Genomic DNA, 13976 nt, shown 5'->3' with positions numbered 1-13976 from the left:
ACCTCGCGGCAGACTGCCGATTGCCCAGGCTGGACTGCAGGAGGCAGAGTCAAGGCAGGACTGTATTTGCTCAGTAACTGAACACATTGGTGCTCTAACATGGTCTGGAGAGAAGCCTGCAATTGTGGATCTGAGTCTGAAACTGGACCAATTGCTGAGGCTATAGATTCTAAGGTGGTGGTAGACACATGCTTCGACTTGGAGGTCTTGGATAGCTTGAGGACCACCGCAGGAACTTTCTGCTTAGGTATCTGACCTGAGGGGAGCTCAGAAGATAAGGCAGGTGAACTCGAGATCAAAGACAATCCGAACAAGGAAGGTCTGATGAGACTCGAGGTCGGAGTTGTGGAAACAAGAGGACCCTCCATTGACTTCTTGACTGAGTCGGAAGTCGAGGTTGAAGATGTTGAAGAGTCCTTCTTGAACAGCTTTTCCACTTCAACCCGACAACGTTTCAGGGCTCAAGGTTGAAGAGTAGCACAGCACTCACACGACTTCAAACTATGGTCAAGCCAGAGACAACGAAGACACCAGCGGTGTGAGTCCGTGAGGGAAATCGCACACTGGCACTTGCTACACTTCTTGAAGCCCGTGACTGGCTGGGACATAGAAGGGAAAATAGCCGCTGCGAAGTCAAAGCCCGCAGTCTGTGGGCACGTGACCTGCCCCACCAGTCAGTCGACGAAAAAAATAAACTTTTTTTTAAACAGAAAATAACACAATTCGCGACAAAAGTAACACAAACAGTAGTGAGAGAAGGCACGAAGCGAACGAAGTTCAGCGCAGAGCGTCAAAGACAGACTTCTCAGCTCCGCGGAAAACTGAGAACTGAGGAGACTCACCGTGTGCTGGGTGGGAAGGCACTCGCGCATGCGCAATGCGGCAGACTCGAAACTTCTGAGTTTCTACAAGCAAGTCTGCTTGCGAGGCTGTCCGCATCCGGGCTCCATGGATGACGTCACCCATATGTGAGAATAGGCTGCCTGCTTGTCCTGGGATAACAGCCTATATTCACTGTGACCTGTTTGTGGATCTGTGCTGCATTCTGCCTCAGCTCTCTTACAGTAGCTGGATTAGAGAATCACTGCCTCATGCTTGGAATGGCTCTGCAAAGCTGATCTTCAGGCTGCAAATCAGACTCCATGTCTGACTGCATCTCCACCCCTGCGGACCAACAGACGCACACCAGCAACAAGATGCAGCAAGCACCCTGCGAGACACTGCCAAGCCTCCTAAGGGTATCTAACAACCTGCGCTCAACCCCTTCTTAACAGTACCGTGTTTCCCTGAAAAAAAGACACAAGGTCTTATTTTCGGGGTATGTACATGATCATCTCTCCCTTCCTCTCCTTCATCCCAATTCTCCCTCTTTCCTTTCTCTATGTTCTTATGTTCTCCCCACATGTGCAGCATCTTTCTCTCCTTCCTCCCATCCTTCATGCAGCAGGACCCTTGCCCAGCTTCCCTTCCCTTCCTCCAATCCTTTGTGCAGCAGGACCCTTGAGCAGGCACCCCCTCTCCCCCCCCCCGAGCACCCGCCACGCAGCCGAATCTCCATCCTTCCTTCCCTCCCTCCGTAACCCCGTCGCGAGCCCTACTTACCTCCGTAAGCAGCATCAGGCCGGCAGCACTGTAACAGGCTGCTTCGGCCTTGTCCGTCCATGAACTCTGCCGCGTTACTGATGACATCATCTTACTAGATGACACTGCATTAGTTAATCCGGTAGCAGAATGATGTAAAAGTACAGTAATGCACTGCTACAGTACCATAATTCTTAATTTTATTTATCCCCTAAATGGCACTAAAAATGAGAAAAGCATATACAACACAATTCAAATTTAAGGCAATTGCCTTCGCCAAGGAACATGGTAACAGAGCCATAGAATGACATTTTCGATTTAGTGAAAAATTAGTAAGACTGGAGAAAGTCACAGGACTATAACTCTAATGAAACATCAACAAGAACGGAAATCGTTGTTGCAAAGCAAGGTGGCCCAAGTTAGAGGAATGCTTGCTTAATTTGTAGTAGAACAGAGGGTAAAGGGAAGCGGATTGTCTACTATACAGGTGTGGCTAAAAGCTGTAGACATTGCCAAAGAAATGAATTTAGAATACTTCAAGGGCAACATTGCACAGTGCTATTGTTTCATGGTAAGGAATAAATTGAAACATCCAGGCAAGAACAACTGTGTGCCAGAACTATCAGCAGACTATTTGGAGAAAATTGAGAGTTTTAGGGAATTTTTAAACAAAGAAATTAAAAAATATGCAGTAACATCTGACTTCATCATTAACCTCTACTGGTCTGGAGAGTGCTAAAGAAGTCCCATTTCACTATGGTGTTGGTTTGTTGTGCTAGTTGCAAGAAGTTGCCACCAATGATTGAATTAAACGAAAGACAATACCAAGTGACACTTTCCCAATTGAAAAGAATACTGTGATCTTTGTGAATGAAAAAGGATGGATAGATGGATGAATTTATGATGGCTACCTAGCTGAGGCAATGCTTTTGTAAACAGCCTGATGTTCTTTGGTTCTTTTAAAGAGAAGACCTGCTGATCATGGGCAGCAAGAGAGCACACAACAAAAAAACAGAAAATTAAAGCTGTGAACATAGTACCAATTATCATACCCAATGTGTGGCGGCAGCCAAGAAAGCAAACAAGATGCTAGGAATTATTAGAAAAAGGATGGTAAACAAGCCTAAGAATGTTATAATGCTTCTGTATCGCTCAATGGTGCAACCTCACCTTGAGTACTGAGTTCAGTTCTGGTCTCCTTATCTCAAAAAAGATATAGCGGCACTAGAAAAGGTTCAAAGAAGAGTGACCAAGATGATAAAGGGAATGGAACTCCTCTCGTATGAGGAAAGACTAAAGAGGTCAGGGCTCTTCAGCTTGGAAAAGAGATGGCTGAGGGGAGATACGATTGAAGTCTACAAAATCCTAAGTGGTGTAGAACGGCTACAAGTGAATCGATTTTTTACTGCATCAAGATTAACAAAGACTAGATGCTAGATGAAGTTACAGAGTAATAATACATTTAAAACCAATAGTAGGAAATATTTTCACTCAGAGAATCGTTAAGCTCTGGAATGTGTTGCCAGAGAATGTAGTAAGAGCAGTTACGGTAGCTGGTTTTAAAAAAGGTTTGGACAAGTGCCTGGAAGAAAAGTCCATAGTCTACTATTGAGACAGACATGGGGAAGCCACTGCTTGCCCTGGATTGGTGGCATGGAATGCTGCTACTATTTGGGTTTTTGCCAGGTACTTGTGACTTGGATTAGCCTCTGTGAAGACGGGATACTGGGCTGAAATGATCATTGGTCTGACCTAGTAAGATTATTAGTAAGTGGTGGACAAGAGAGAGAGAGAGAGAGACACACACACAGAAAGCGGCCAAGGAGAGAGAGTGAGAAAGAAAGACACACACACACATATCTATTCTAGCACCCGTTAATGTAACGGGCTTAAAGACTAGTAAAATATATATAATTGTACAGTAAACTTCTATGACAAAACTGTTTTACATATTCCAGTTTTTATTTATTTCATTTACCAGGAAGCTTCCTCTAAAATATAATCAAATTAATTTCTATGGCAAAATTGTTGATACTGAATAAAATAAAAATACTGGTCTCCCTTCATATTTGCGGTTTTAGGATTCGTGAGTTCGGTTATTTGTGAGTCTCCAAACAAGCAGCCTCCCTCCCATCTCCACAGCTTACCTTTGAAGCTCTGGCAGGGTAGGAGCGATATTCTTATGCTCCTGCCCCATGCAGATCTCGCGTCGGTCTCGCAAGACTGCTTGAGGCAACCATTTTTGATAGAAAATCTGCATGGGGCAAGAGTGTAGGAAGATCGCTCCTGCCTCGCTTTACCACTAGAATACCAGGGCATTAAAGGTAAGCTGTGGAGGAGTCCGGGAGGCAAGAGGGAGTCAGGGTGCGGGCCCTAAAGTTTTTTGTGATTTTTTTTTAATATTCATGAGGGAACTGTGCCCCATTTGGAGAGAGTACCCTTGAGGGGAGGAACATTCTCAAAAAGAAGTGGAAAGAGACAAGTCCACATATGTCACCACTCTATAAGTTGCACAGACTACATACAGGATCACAGAGTGCTGTTTAAAAATGATAACTAATATGGCTGAGAGAAGAAAGGTACTACATATAAAAGCCACCAACATTCCAGAAATATAGGTTATATAGCCTTGAAATACAAATGAATAGTACAGGTTACTGCTACATTGCACCTCAAAAGAGTTTTCAACTCTGCAAAATGCTGCAATCACAAATTAAATCTACCCCAAAGGAGTGGTTATCAATTTAACAGCAACAGACCAAAGAAGTTTGAGATTTACTTTACCTCCAACCTTGGATCCTGCAGCTGCTCCCAGCTTCCTGGTGCTATTTCCTGGGTTTCCGGGCTTCTTAGCAGCTGGAACTTTGAAGACTGAAGCAGCCGACGAAGGCCTATTTCCATCCACTGACTCTTCATCATCAAAGCTTTTATCTGTAAATGGTAAATGAAATAACAACTATTAGCTCAAATCTTAAAAGCATGGAATTAATTGTCGTAGCTGCAGTTCACACAGAAAATGTAGAGGAAGAGCAAGCAAAAATCAATATTAATTATATTGTTCTTTGTCTATGGCCTATAGGGCTGAGGGTGGGAAGAAAGCAAGATAAAACGTTTTTGACAGCAATATACTGTTTACGTGATTTCCTCTGATAATGCAACAGTGCATATATAATAAAAACTGTGCAGAGTCAACAGTAAAAATAGTGAGATCACATAAGAACAAACACTCCCTGCCCGTGAACACAAGATTAATTTCTCTATCAAGCACAAAAGATCTGCAGATTAAATCTTATCTACATTTCAGCTTATGGTAATAGGACTCTGCAGGGAAATGCTTTCTTTTCAGCTACTAATGTATGTATTACTTGCATACATCATCTCACAATGTGTCTACCAACATTCCCTGCTTTCCTTCCCTCCACCTTGATTTTGCAACTTACAATCACAGATCCGCTTGCAAATCAACCGCCTCATTCCTCTGACAGCTCTCAAATTCCCCTCACACCAGGATGGTTCCAAAGAGCTCACATGACCCCCATGCAGTTCATTCTCTTTAACTAATCAAAGACTCCTTTCCAGGACAGATAGAAGACACCACAGCCGCACCGCTGAGGTTTGTGCCGGCATCTTTCTTTCTCTTCTCTGCACTAGGTGCTGAAGCAGCCAATCAGCTTCAAGGTGACATCATCCTCTGATAGCCAGTGCCATATGAAAGGTGAAAATTCCCCATGCATATAAATCCAGCCATATGTGGAGTGTCTGCGAACAGTATTCACTATAGATTTCTGCACCAATGATGCCAAATTGAGAGCTCCAGGTTTTCAAAGCATTTCAGAATATCCTCTCACCCAATATTTCTTTATTATTATTTACAATTTTAAAAAATGCCTTCTGAAAAAATGAAGTTTAAAACTCATATTTACAGCTATTAGTTATATAATTTTCTTTTTTAATCCAAGGTCACTCACCACTCATTTTCTAGTATTTAATTTAAAATGCAAACTCAGAAAGACAGGACACACAATAAGCTGGAAATCCTAATGTATACTCCCTGTAGGACCCCATCATCCACAACTTGGAACCAACCTGTGCTTTGCATCATAAACAAGATGGGTGAGGCTCAAGTACAGCTGCGCAACTGGAGGAAGGAGGAGGGGACGGTAGCACAAGAGCCCTGTTTGGCAGATCCCCCTTCATGCTCCTGACTTCACATCCTAATTGAAAAGCACTATGTTTAGCATTTATTTAAAAAAGAATACATACATTTCTCTCTTCACTTCACTCAAGAGAAAATAAACCATCAGTTCTGCATTTTGTATGTTTAACAAGATTGCCTCCCAAAAGGGACCCACAGTTGCCAATAATGATAAAGGGAAAACAATCCTTCTTATTCCCAAATGGCAATGACAAGAACCACTCTGAAACCAATGAAAGTCTATGAATATATTGTGCAAACTCTTTTTAGGAACACGGGGTTTATTAAAACGCTAGCAATGGGATTTAATATATTAAATCCGTGTGTGTACACTGCTAAGCCATGCATCAGTTTTCTGCATACATATCTAAAAGTTCAGTTCACAAAGATACAATCCACCCTTGAGGGCAGCAAAGAGCTAATACAGTTGATAATGGACTTTTGTATGCCTGTCTCTTTGTAAGCATTATTATAGGGGCAGGCTGTAAATGTATGATATGAAACTAACAGAATGCAGATGGGAGTAGAGGGAGTGGGGCTGGGCAAGCACTGAAAGACAGAGCACACTAGGTTTCCATGGCAACAGTACTTCTTCCTTACACAGAAGTGCTGGATTTGTAACACTGCATTTTCACAGCTATACAAAATCTATTTAACTCTTCCTCATTTACAAATGGGGACCACAGACACTGTGTGGTGCAGTGGTTAGAGCTAGAACCTCAGTACCCTGAGGTTGTGGGTTCAAATCCCTCACTGCTTCTTGTGACCCTGGGCAAATCCCTTAATCCCTCATTGCTAACACACACGTACATAAGATTCAGCTGCAGCTGATAAAACACATCTATCCTAACTCCAAGCAGACATCAGGTTTTCAGCAGTAAGGATAAGGTCTGAATTGTGTGCCATTTCTGAGAATTAGAAGGGAATATCTATGGCCTTGTTTTCAAAGCATCTACATCAGTGGTGACAAATTTGCAGCCTGCCGAGGATCACCAGTTAACTGTAGTGATCCTAGCAGGCTGCCGTAGCCTCAGCAGCATAATCCCTCTGCTGCGGTCCCATACATCAGAGGAGGGGCAGGACCGCTGCAGAGGGAACGTGCTGCAAAGGCCGAGGCAGCCAGCTAGGTTCGCTACAGCTGACCAGCGATCCTCGGCAGGCTGCTTAGAAGATGAGACCGGGAAGCCAGGATGGAGGGAGGGAAGGAATGGTGGGCCAAATCTCGAAGGTGATACCGGGAAGAAGGGGGGCAGAGGCGAGACCTGGTGTAGAAGTACACGGAGAGAGGGAAGGAGGGGTCTAAACAGATGTGCATATGCCGGACTGAGGGTGGGGGAGGGAAAGAAATAATGGGTCTAAAACAGAGGAGAGGGAGAGAGATGGTGGACAATGGGATGGAGGGAGGGAAGAACAGAAAGGTAGAGAAGTTGGACACAACAGATGGTGTGGAGGAGGGGAGATAGAGATACTGTATAGGAGGTAGCTGGGAAGAGAATGGGAGAGATGGTGGACCCTAGGGTGGTGGGGAAGGAGAGATACTGGATGAAAGGGTAGTTGAGAAAAGGAGAGATGATGGATCTGGAGATGGTGGGGTCCATCACTACAGCTGTGGGGATGGAGACAAAAAAAGGAAAGATGCCAGACCTCCGGGAGAGGGGAGGGAAGGGAAACAGAAGGGGAGGACAGAGATGGAAGATGGATGGTTAGCACAGAGAAAGAAGAAAATGAAAATGGGTAAGAGACCCTGGCAAGCGAGTTATCAGAAGACAACCAGAGCCTGGGACCAACATGATTTGAATAATGACCAGACAACATAAGGTAGAAAAAATAATTTTATTTTCTGTTTTGTGATTACAATATGTCAGATTTGAAATGTGTATCCTGCCAGAGCTGGTGTTAGACAGCAAGCGTGAACTAGGACCTAAAATAGAGAGGAAAAGTTTTTATTAAGGTGTGCATTTAGCGCGAGCTAAATCAGTTAGCGTACCTTAATAAAAGGACCCCTAAAGTATCTTTAAAAATTTGGCCTGCAACTTAGCTATGTTTTAGATTTCGGCCCCTTATGTGATTGAGTTTAACACCCTTGATCTACATGCTATTTGTGCTGATCTTCAGTTCCCATGCTGCTCCCTGTGCTGCCTTCTGAATATCCTGAAGACACTAACTCAGGTGCTAAATTTCTCTAGTTCCTCAGTTCCGGGGAAGATGGTCGAATCACTGATCAGGGAAGGTATCAATGAGCATATAGAAAAAAATAATCTGATAAGATCAAGCCAGCATGGTTTCTGTAAAGGCCGATCATGCCAGACGAATCTACTGCATTTCTTTGATGAGATAAGTAAGCAATTGGACCAAGGTGACCCCGTAGACATCGTATATCTAGATTTCCAAAAAGCCTTCGACAAGGTGCCCCATGAACGCCTACAGAAGAAACTGTGGAGTCACGGGGTGGAAGTTGACGTGTACAGATGGATCAAAAATTGGCTGGTGGACAGGAAGCAGAGGGTAGGAGTAAAGGGGCACTACTCTGACTGGATAGGGGTCACAAGTGGTGTTCCGCAAGGGTCAGTGCTGGGACCACTGTTGTTCAATATATTTATTAATGATCTGGAAACAGGGACGAAGTGCGAAGTTATCAAGTTCGCGGATGACACAAAACTCTGCAGCAGGGTCAGAACTGTTGAGGAATGCAAAGAACTGCAGAGCGACCTGAACAAACTGAGTGAGTGGGCAAAAAAATGGCAGATGTGCTTCAATGTGGAGAAATGTAAGGTCTTGCACATAGGGAAGGGGAACTCCATGTACAGCTATACGATGGGAGGGAGGGTACTCGGGGAAGGCAGCCAAGAAAAAGATCTGGGGGGTATTGGTGGATAAAACAATGAAGCCGGCGGCGCAATGTGCAGCGGCCTCAAAAAAAGCGAGCAGAATGTTGGGCATTATCAAAAAAAGTATCACTACCAGAACGAAGGAAGTTATCCTGCCACTGTATCGAGCGATGGTGCACCCACATCTGGAATACTGTGTCCAATACTGGTCGCCATACCTCAAGAAGGACATGGCAATACTCGAGAGGGTCCAGAGGAGAGCAACGAGGATGATAAAGGGCACGGAGAACCTTTCATATGCCGAACGGTTGGACAGGCTGGGACTCTTTACCCTGAAAAGCGGAAACTGAGAGGGGACATGATAGAGACTTATAAAACCACGAAAGGCATAGAGAAGGTTGAGAGGAACAGATTCTTTAGACTAGCAGGGACAACAAAAACAAGAGGTCATTCAGAAAAACTGAGAGGAGACAGATTCATAACGAATGCAAGGAAGTTCTTCTTCACTCAACGGGTAGTAGACACCTGGAACGCGCTTCCCGGAGAGGTGATAAGACAGAGTACAATTCTGGGGTTCAAAAAGGGACTGGATGACTTCCTGGAAGCGAAGGGGATAACAGGGTACAGATAAAGGTTTACCTTACAGGACATTGAGCGAACAGGGTATGGACATTTTAGGTTAGGTAGGGAACACTTACAGGTCATGGACCTGGGGGGCCGCCGTGGGAGCGGACTGCCGGGCACGATGGACACCCTGGTCTGACCCGGCAGAGGCAGTGCTTATGTTTTTATGCTAGGTTCTGAACATTGGCTTGCTGGTGAGGTGGGGAGACTGCTGTGGTAGTTCAAGAATAAAATGAGCATTTTTTTAAACTGCTATTCTTAAGGGACAAAAAAGCCCTGTTAAACCTTGAACTGACAAATTGTGTGACAAGCAACTGGATTATTGCCTTCAAGCCATGGAGAGACTGAAGAACTGAAAGCAAAGAAGCCAGAATGGTTCACTAGCAAACTGACACCTAATCATCTTCAGCATAAACATTACAGTAGTGGTGAAAATAACAAAAGACATGGGGGCTAGATGTAGTCTTCGCTGATTGTCCAGCGACTCTTGCTGTAAACCGCCTCGAACTTATATGGCTTTGGCGGTATATAAGAATAAAATTATTATTATTATTATTACTAAAGTCATCAATCGTCGCTAAATCTGTTTTCACAGCTTTAGCGATGATCGTTTTTACCAACCCAATGCTCAAAACGGCTCACCACATGTTTTTCCCCTCAATCACCCATTTTCCAATCCAGCCATGCAAATTAGCTAAAACCCCCATGCAAAGTAGCCAAGCAATTGATGCACCAACATCACTTGGGTATGCAAAAACAAACAAACCCAAAAGCACGCAAAATATCTGTCCCATTAAAAAATAAAAATAAAAAAGATTCTGCACCGCTGATGACGGCCCTCCCCAACGACACCCCCTCCCCCCCCGGCAGCAAAAATGGCAAGAGGGATGTCTACACCCTCCTGCCTGGCTAAATACCCCCGCACCATGCCCTAACCTGGTCGTGGACACCCCCCCCAGCACCTCTGAACCTCCCCCCCCCAACCATCTCCTATCTTCCCCCCTTCCTCCTGAAAAAAAGGCAGGAGGAATGCCCACTCCCTCTTGCCATTGGATGCTTCCCCAAACGTCCACCACTACTCCCCGAATTCCCACCTCCGTACCTTTGGTAAATGTAAATGGGGAGAGGCCTAAGGCCCCGATATGCTCAGACATCAAACCTTAGGCCCCTTCCCATGCATCTCATGGGATACAGAGGGAGGAGCCTAAGGCCCCGATTGGCTCAGATGACTAAGGTCCCTCCTCATGCATCATATGGCGCACTGGGAACGGGAAGACCCATCATTTTCTACAGGCGGGACTCCAAAATGGAGGAACTGTGCATCCCTCCAACTCGCAACATTTACCAAAGGTACCTTGGGGGAGGGGGCTGGAGAGCATCTGGTGGCAGGTGGGAGTGGACATTCCTCCAGCCTTTTTTTTCAGGAGGAAGGGGCGAAGGTAGGGGATGGTTGGGGGGGGGGGCAGGTAGGTGGTGCAGGGGGTCCAGGACTCAGCGGGGCATGGCATGGGAATATTCAGCTAGGCAGGAGGGAGTAGGCATCCCTCCTGCCTTTTCTGCTGTCATGGGGGTGTCGTGGTGCCGGTTCTTGGGAGGGAGGATCGTAGGGTAGAGATGTCAGCGCAGGGAACTTTTTCCTTTTCTTTTTTTAAATGGGGCAAATTGTGCGTGTATGGATTGCATTGCAAAGAGAAGATGGTACTCTCGTCCATGCTGTGGTTTACAGACCTCTAGCTCTAAGAGAGTAATCTGACAGACACTTGTGTAATTGCTGATATTGCAAAGGTGGGAAAGAAAGGGAAGGTGTTCAAGTTTTTTCAGATATATTAGTTAAGGAAGAAGAAAAATGGAATTGCGAGACTAAAAAATGATATGTATTGATATGTGGAGAGTGATGAAGAAAAAGCAAACATGTTAAACAAATATTTCTATTCTGTGTTCACAGAAGATGGTCTTGGATAAGGACCGAGATTGTCTGGCAAAGTTACATGCAAGAATGAAATAGATACCGCTCTGTTCATGGAGGAAAGTGTTTATGAACAACTTGAAAAATTGAAAGTGGACAAAGCAATGGGATCGGACGGGATCCATCCCAGGATTTTGAGGGAGCTCAAAGAGGTTCTGACGGGTCCTATTAAAGATTTGTTCAACAAGCCTCTGGAAATGGGGGTGGTTCTTGGGGTTGGAGAAGAGCGGGTGTGGTGCCAATTCACAAAAGTGGTCATAGAGATGAAACAGGAACTATAGACTGGTAAGCCTCTCTTCGATTATTGGAAAAATAATGGAAGTATTGCTGAAAGTAAGGATACTGAATTTCCTAGAACCTAATGGGTTACAGGATCTGAAGCAACATGGTTTTATTAAAGGTAAATCGTGCCAAACGAATCTGATTTAATTTTTTGATTGGGCAACCAGAGAATTAGACCAAGGACATATGCTAGATGTAATTTACTTAGATTTCAGCAAAGCCTTTGACACGATTCCTCATAGGAGGCTCTTGAACAAACTTGATGGCTGAAGTTAGGACCCAAAGTGGTGAACTGGATTAGAAACTGGTTGACGGACAGACGCCAGAGGGTGGTGGTTTATGGAATTTGCTCAAAGGAAGAAAAGGTGAGTAGTGGAGTCCATCAAGGATCGATGCTGGGGCTTATCCTGTTCAATATGTTTGTGAGCAACATTGCTGAAGGGTTAGAAGGAAAGATTTGCCTCTTTGTGGATGATACCAAGATTTGTAACAGAGTAGACACTAAGGAAGGAGTGGAAAACATGAAAAGGATCTGCAAAAGTTAGAGGAATGGTCTAATATCTGGAAACTAAAATCACTGTGAAGAAGTGCAGAGTAATGCATTTGGAGATTAGAAATCAGAAGGAACCATATGTGCTGGGAGGTGAGAGGCTGATCTGCATGGATGGAGAGAGGGACTTTGGGGTGATAAGGTCTGAATATCTAAAGGCAAAGAAACAAATGTAACAAGGTGGTGGCTGTTGCCAGAAGGATGCTAGGCTGTATAGAAAGAGGTGTAACCAGTAGAAGAAAGAAGATGTTGTACAGGTCGTTGGCAAGGCCCCAGTGTTCTCAATTTTGGAGACTGTATCTGGCAAAGGACATAAGATGACTTGAAGCAGTCCAGAGAAAGGCGACAAAAATGGTAGGTTTGAGCCAAAAGATATATGAATAGAGACTGCAGCCCTGAATATGTATACCCTAGAGCAGGGGTCTCCAAAATAAGGTCTACAGGCCACTTCTTTAGGATGCCGGCGGCATAGTAGACAGCGATGTAATTTCATTAAGTACCCCCAGCTTTGATAAAGAGTTGTGAAACGCGCTGGCAAAGGGGAGTATTACTGAAATGCTGGAGAAATACACTCGAACAATGCAATAGCACTACTTAAACGCTAAGTTAATTATTTATAATTAATTATGCAATGAAACAAGATAATAAGATCAAGATGAATAGGGATGAATGAAGAATTGGCAGACATGACGAATTAGTAAACTCAAAAGGTCAATCTGATATCCCGTATATGCTACATTAGAACTGTCTTACCTCTGCTATACCATTGAGATAGTGCACTGATCTTTTTTGAATTTATGAAAATCATCTAGTGTTTGAAGAGGATTATCCCAGAACAAGCAGGCAACATAATGTATGAACTGAGGACCAGGTGGCAGCTTTACATATTTCTTCAACAGGAGTAGATCTAAGGAAAGCTACAGAAGCTGCCATAGCTCGGACTTTGTGAGCTGTGACACGACTTTCCAGACGTAGTCCAGTCTGAACATAGCAGAACGATATACAAGCCGCTACCAAGTTGGAAATAGGATGACCCAACTTATTAGGATCAAATGAGATAAAAAGTTAAAGGAGATTTTCTATGTGGCTTTGTCCTGTCGATGTAATAGGCCAAAGCACGTTTACAGTCTAGATTGTGCAGAGGCATTTCTCCAGCATGAGAATAATAATAATAATAACAATTTATATACCACAGGACCGTGAAATTCTATGTGGTTTACAATGATTAAATATGTTAGAGATTGAATGGAATAAACAAAGTTCAGAATTAGTGATTAACAGTTCTAGAGATCATTTGTTGAGGACTAAGACTGTATAGGTTGGTTTCCTAAGTATTTCAGGAACAGATGAGAATGAGGTTTAAGGGAAAAAACTGGAAGAATAATCGACTGATTGAGATGAAACTCCACGACCACTTTTGGTATAAATTTAGGAAGCATGCGTAGAACCACTATTATGGTGAAAAACTGTGAAGGGTGGATCTGCCACCAATGCTTGCAACTCACTGACCCTTCTGGCAGAGGTAAATGAAGAAGACAACTTTATAGGTGAGAAACTTGAGATGAGCCATGGTTGTTGGTTCAAATGGAGATTTCATTAAGCTGGAAAGAACCACATTAAAATTCCAGATCACTGGAAAAGGTTTGAAAGGTGGTTTCACACTGAAAAGTCCTTTCATGAATCTGGAGACCAAAGCTATGAGCAGTAAGAGGTTTTCCCCCAACTGGCATGTGAAAAGCTGTAATAGCACTGAGATGGACTCTGATAGATGTAGATTTAAGTCCAGAGTCAAACAGATGAAGTAGATAATCCAATGCCAATTCCACTGACAAGGAAGTTGGATCATGATGATGAAGGAGATAACAGGAAGAAAATCGAGTCCATTTTTGTTGATAACATTGTTGAGTGGCTGGCTTCCTGGCGGCGTCAATAATATCGCGAACAGGCTGA

The 13976-nt window shown here is 43.9% G+C and overlaps 1 protein-coding gene across 16 annotated transcripts in view; it reads right to left on the bottom strand.

Moving 5' to 3' along the window:
* Positions 1 to 13976, bottom strand: part of CLASP2 (cytoplasmic linker associated protein 2) — a 650335-nt gene that overhangs the window by 481782 nt on the left and 154577 nt on the right. For 12 of the 16 annotated variants that reach the window (XM_033930348.1, XM_033930349.1, XM_033930352.1 and 9 more), the window contains one exon: positions 4366 to 4512. In XM_033930348.1, coding sequence (XP_033786239.1) covers positions 4366 to 4512 — 147 coding nt within the window. Of the gene's footprint in view, positions 1 to 4365; positions 4513 to 5021; positions 5071 to 5667; positions 5796 to 13976 lie in introns of those variants that run through there. The other 4 variants (XM_033930357.1, XM_033930364.1, XM_033930363.1 and 1 more) reach the window with 2 other exon arrangements.

The sequence above is a fragment of the Geotrypetes seraphini genome, chromosome 2, assembly GCF_902459505.1.
Source record: "Geotrypetes seraphini chromosome 2, aGeoSer1.1, whole genome shotgun sequence".
In the NCBI taxonomy this organism is placed as follows: Eukaryota; Metazoa; Chordata; class Amphibia; order Gymnophiona; family Dermophiidae; genus Geotrypetes; species Geotrypetes seraphini.
Note: the sequence above shows the minus strand (reverse complement) of the source record. Positions and strands in the feature narration are given on the sequence as shown.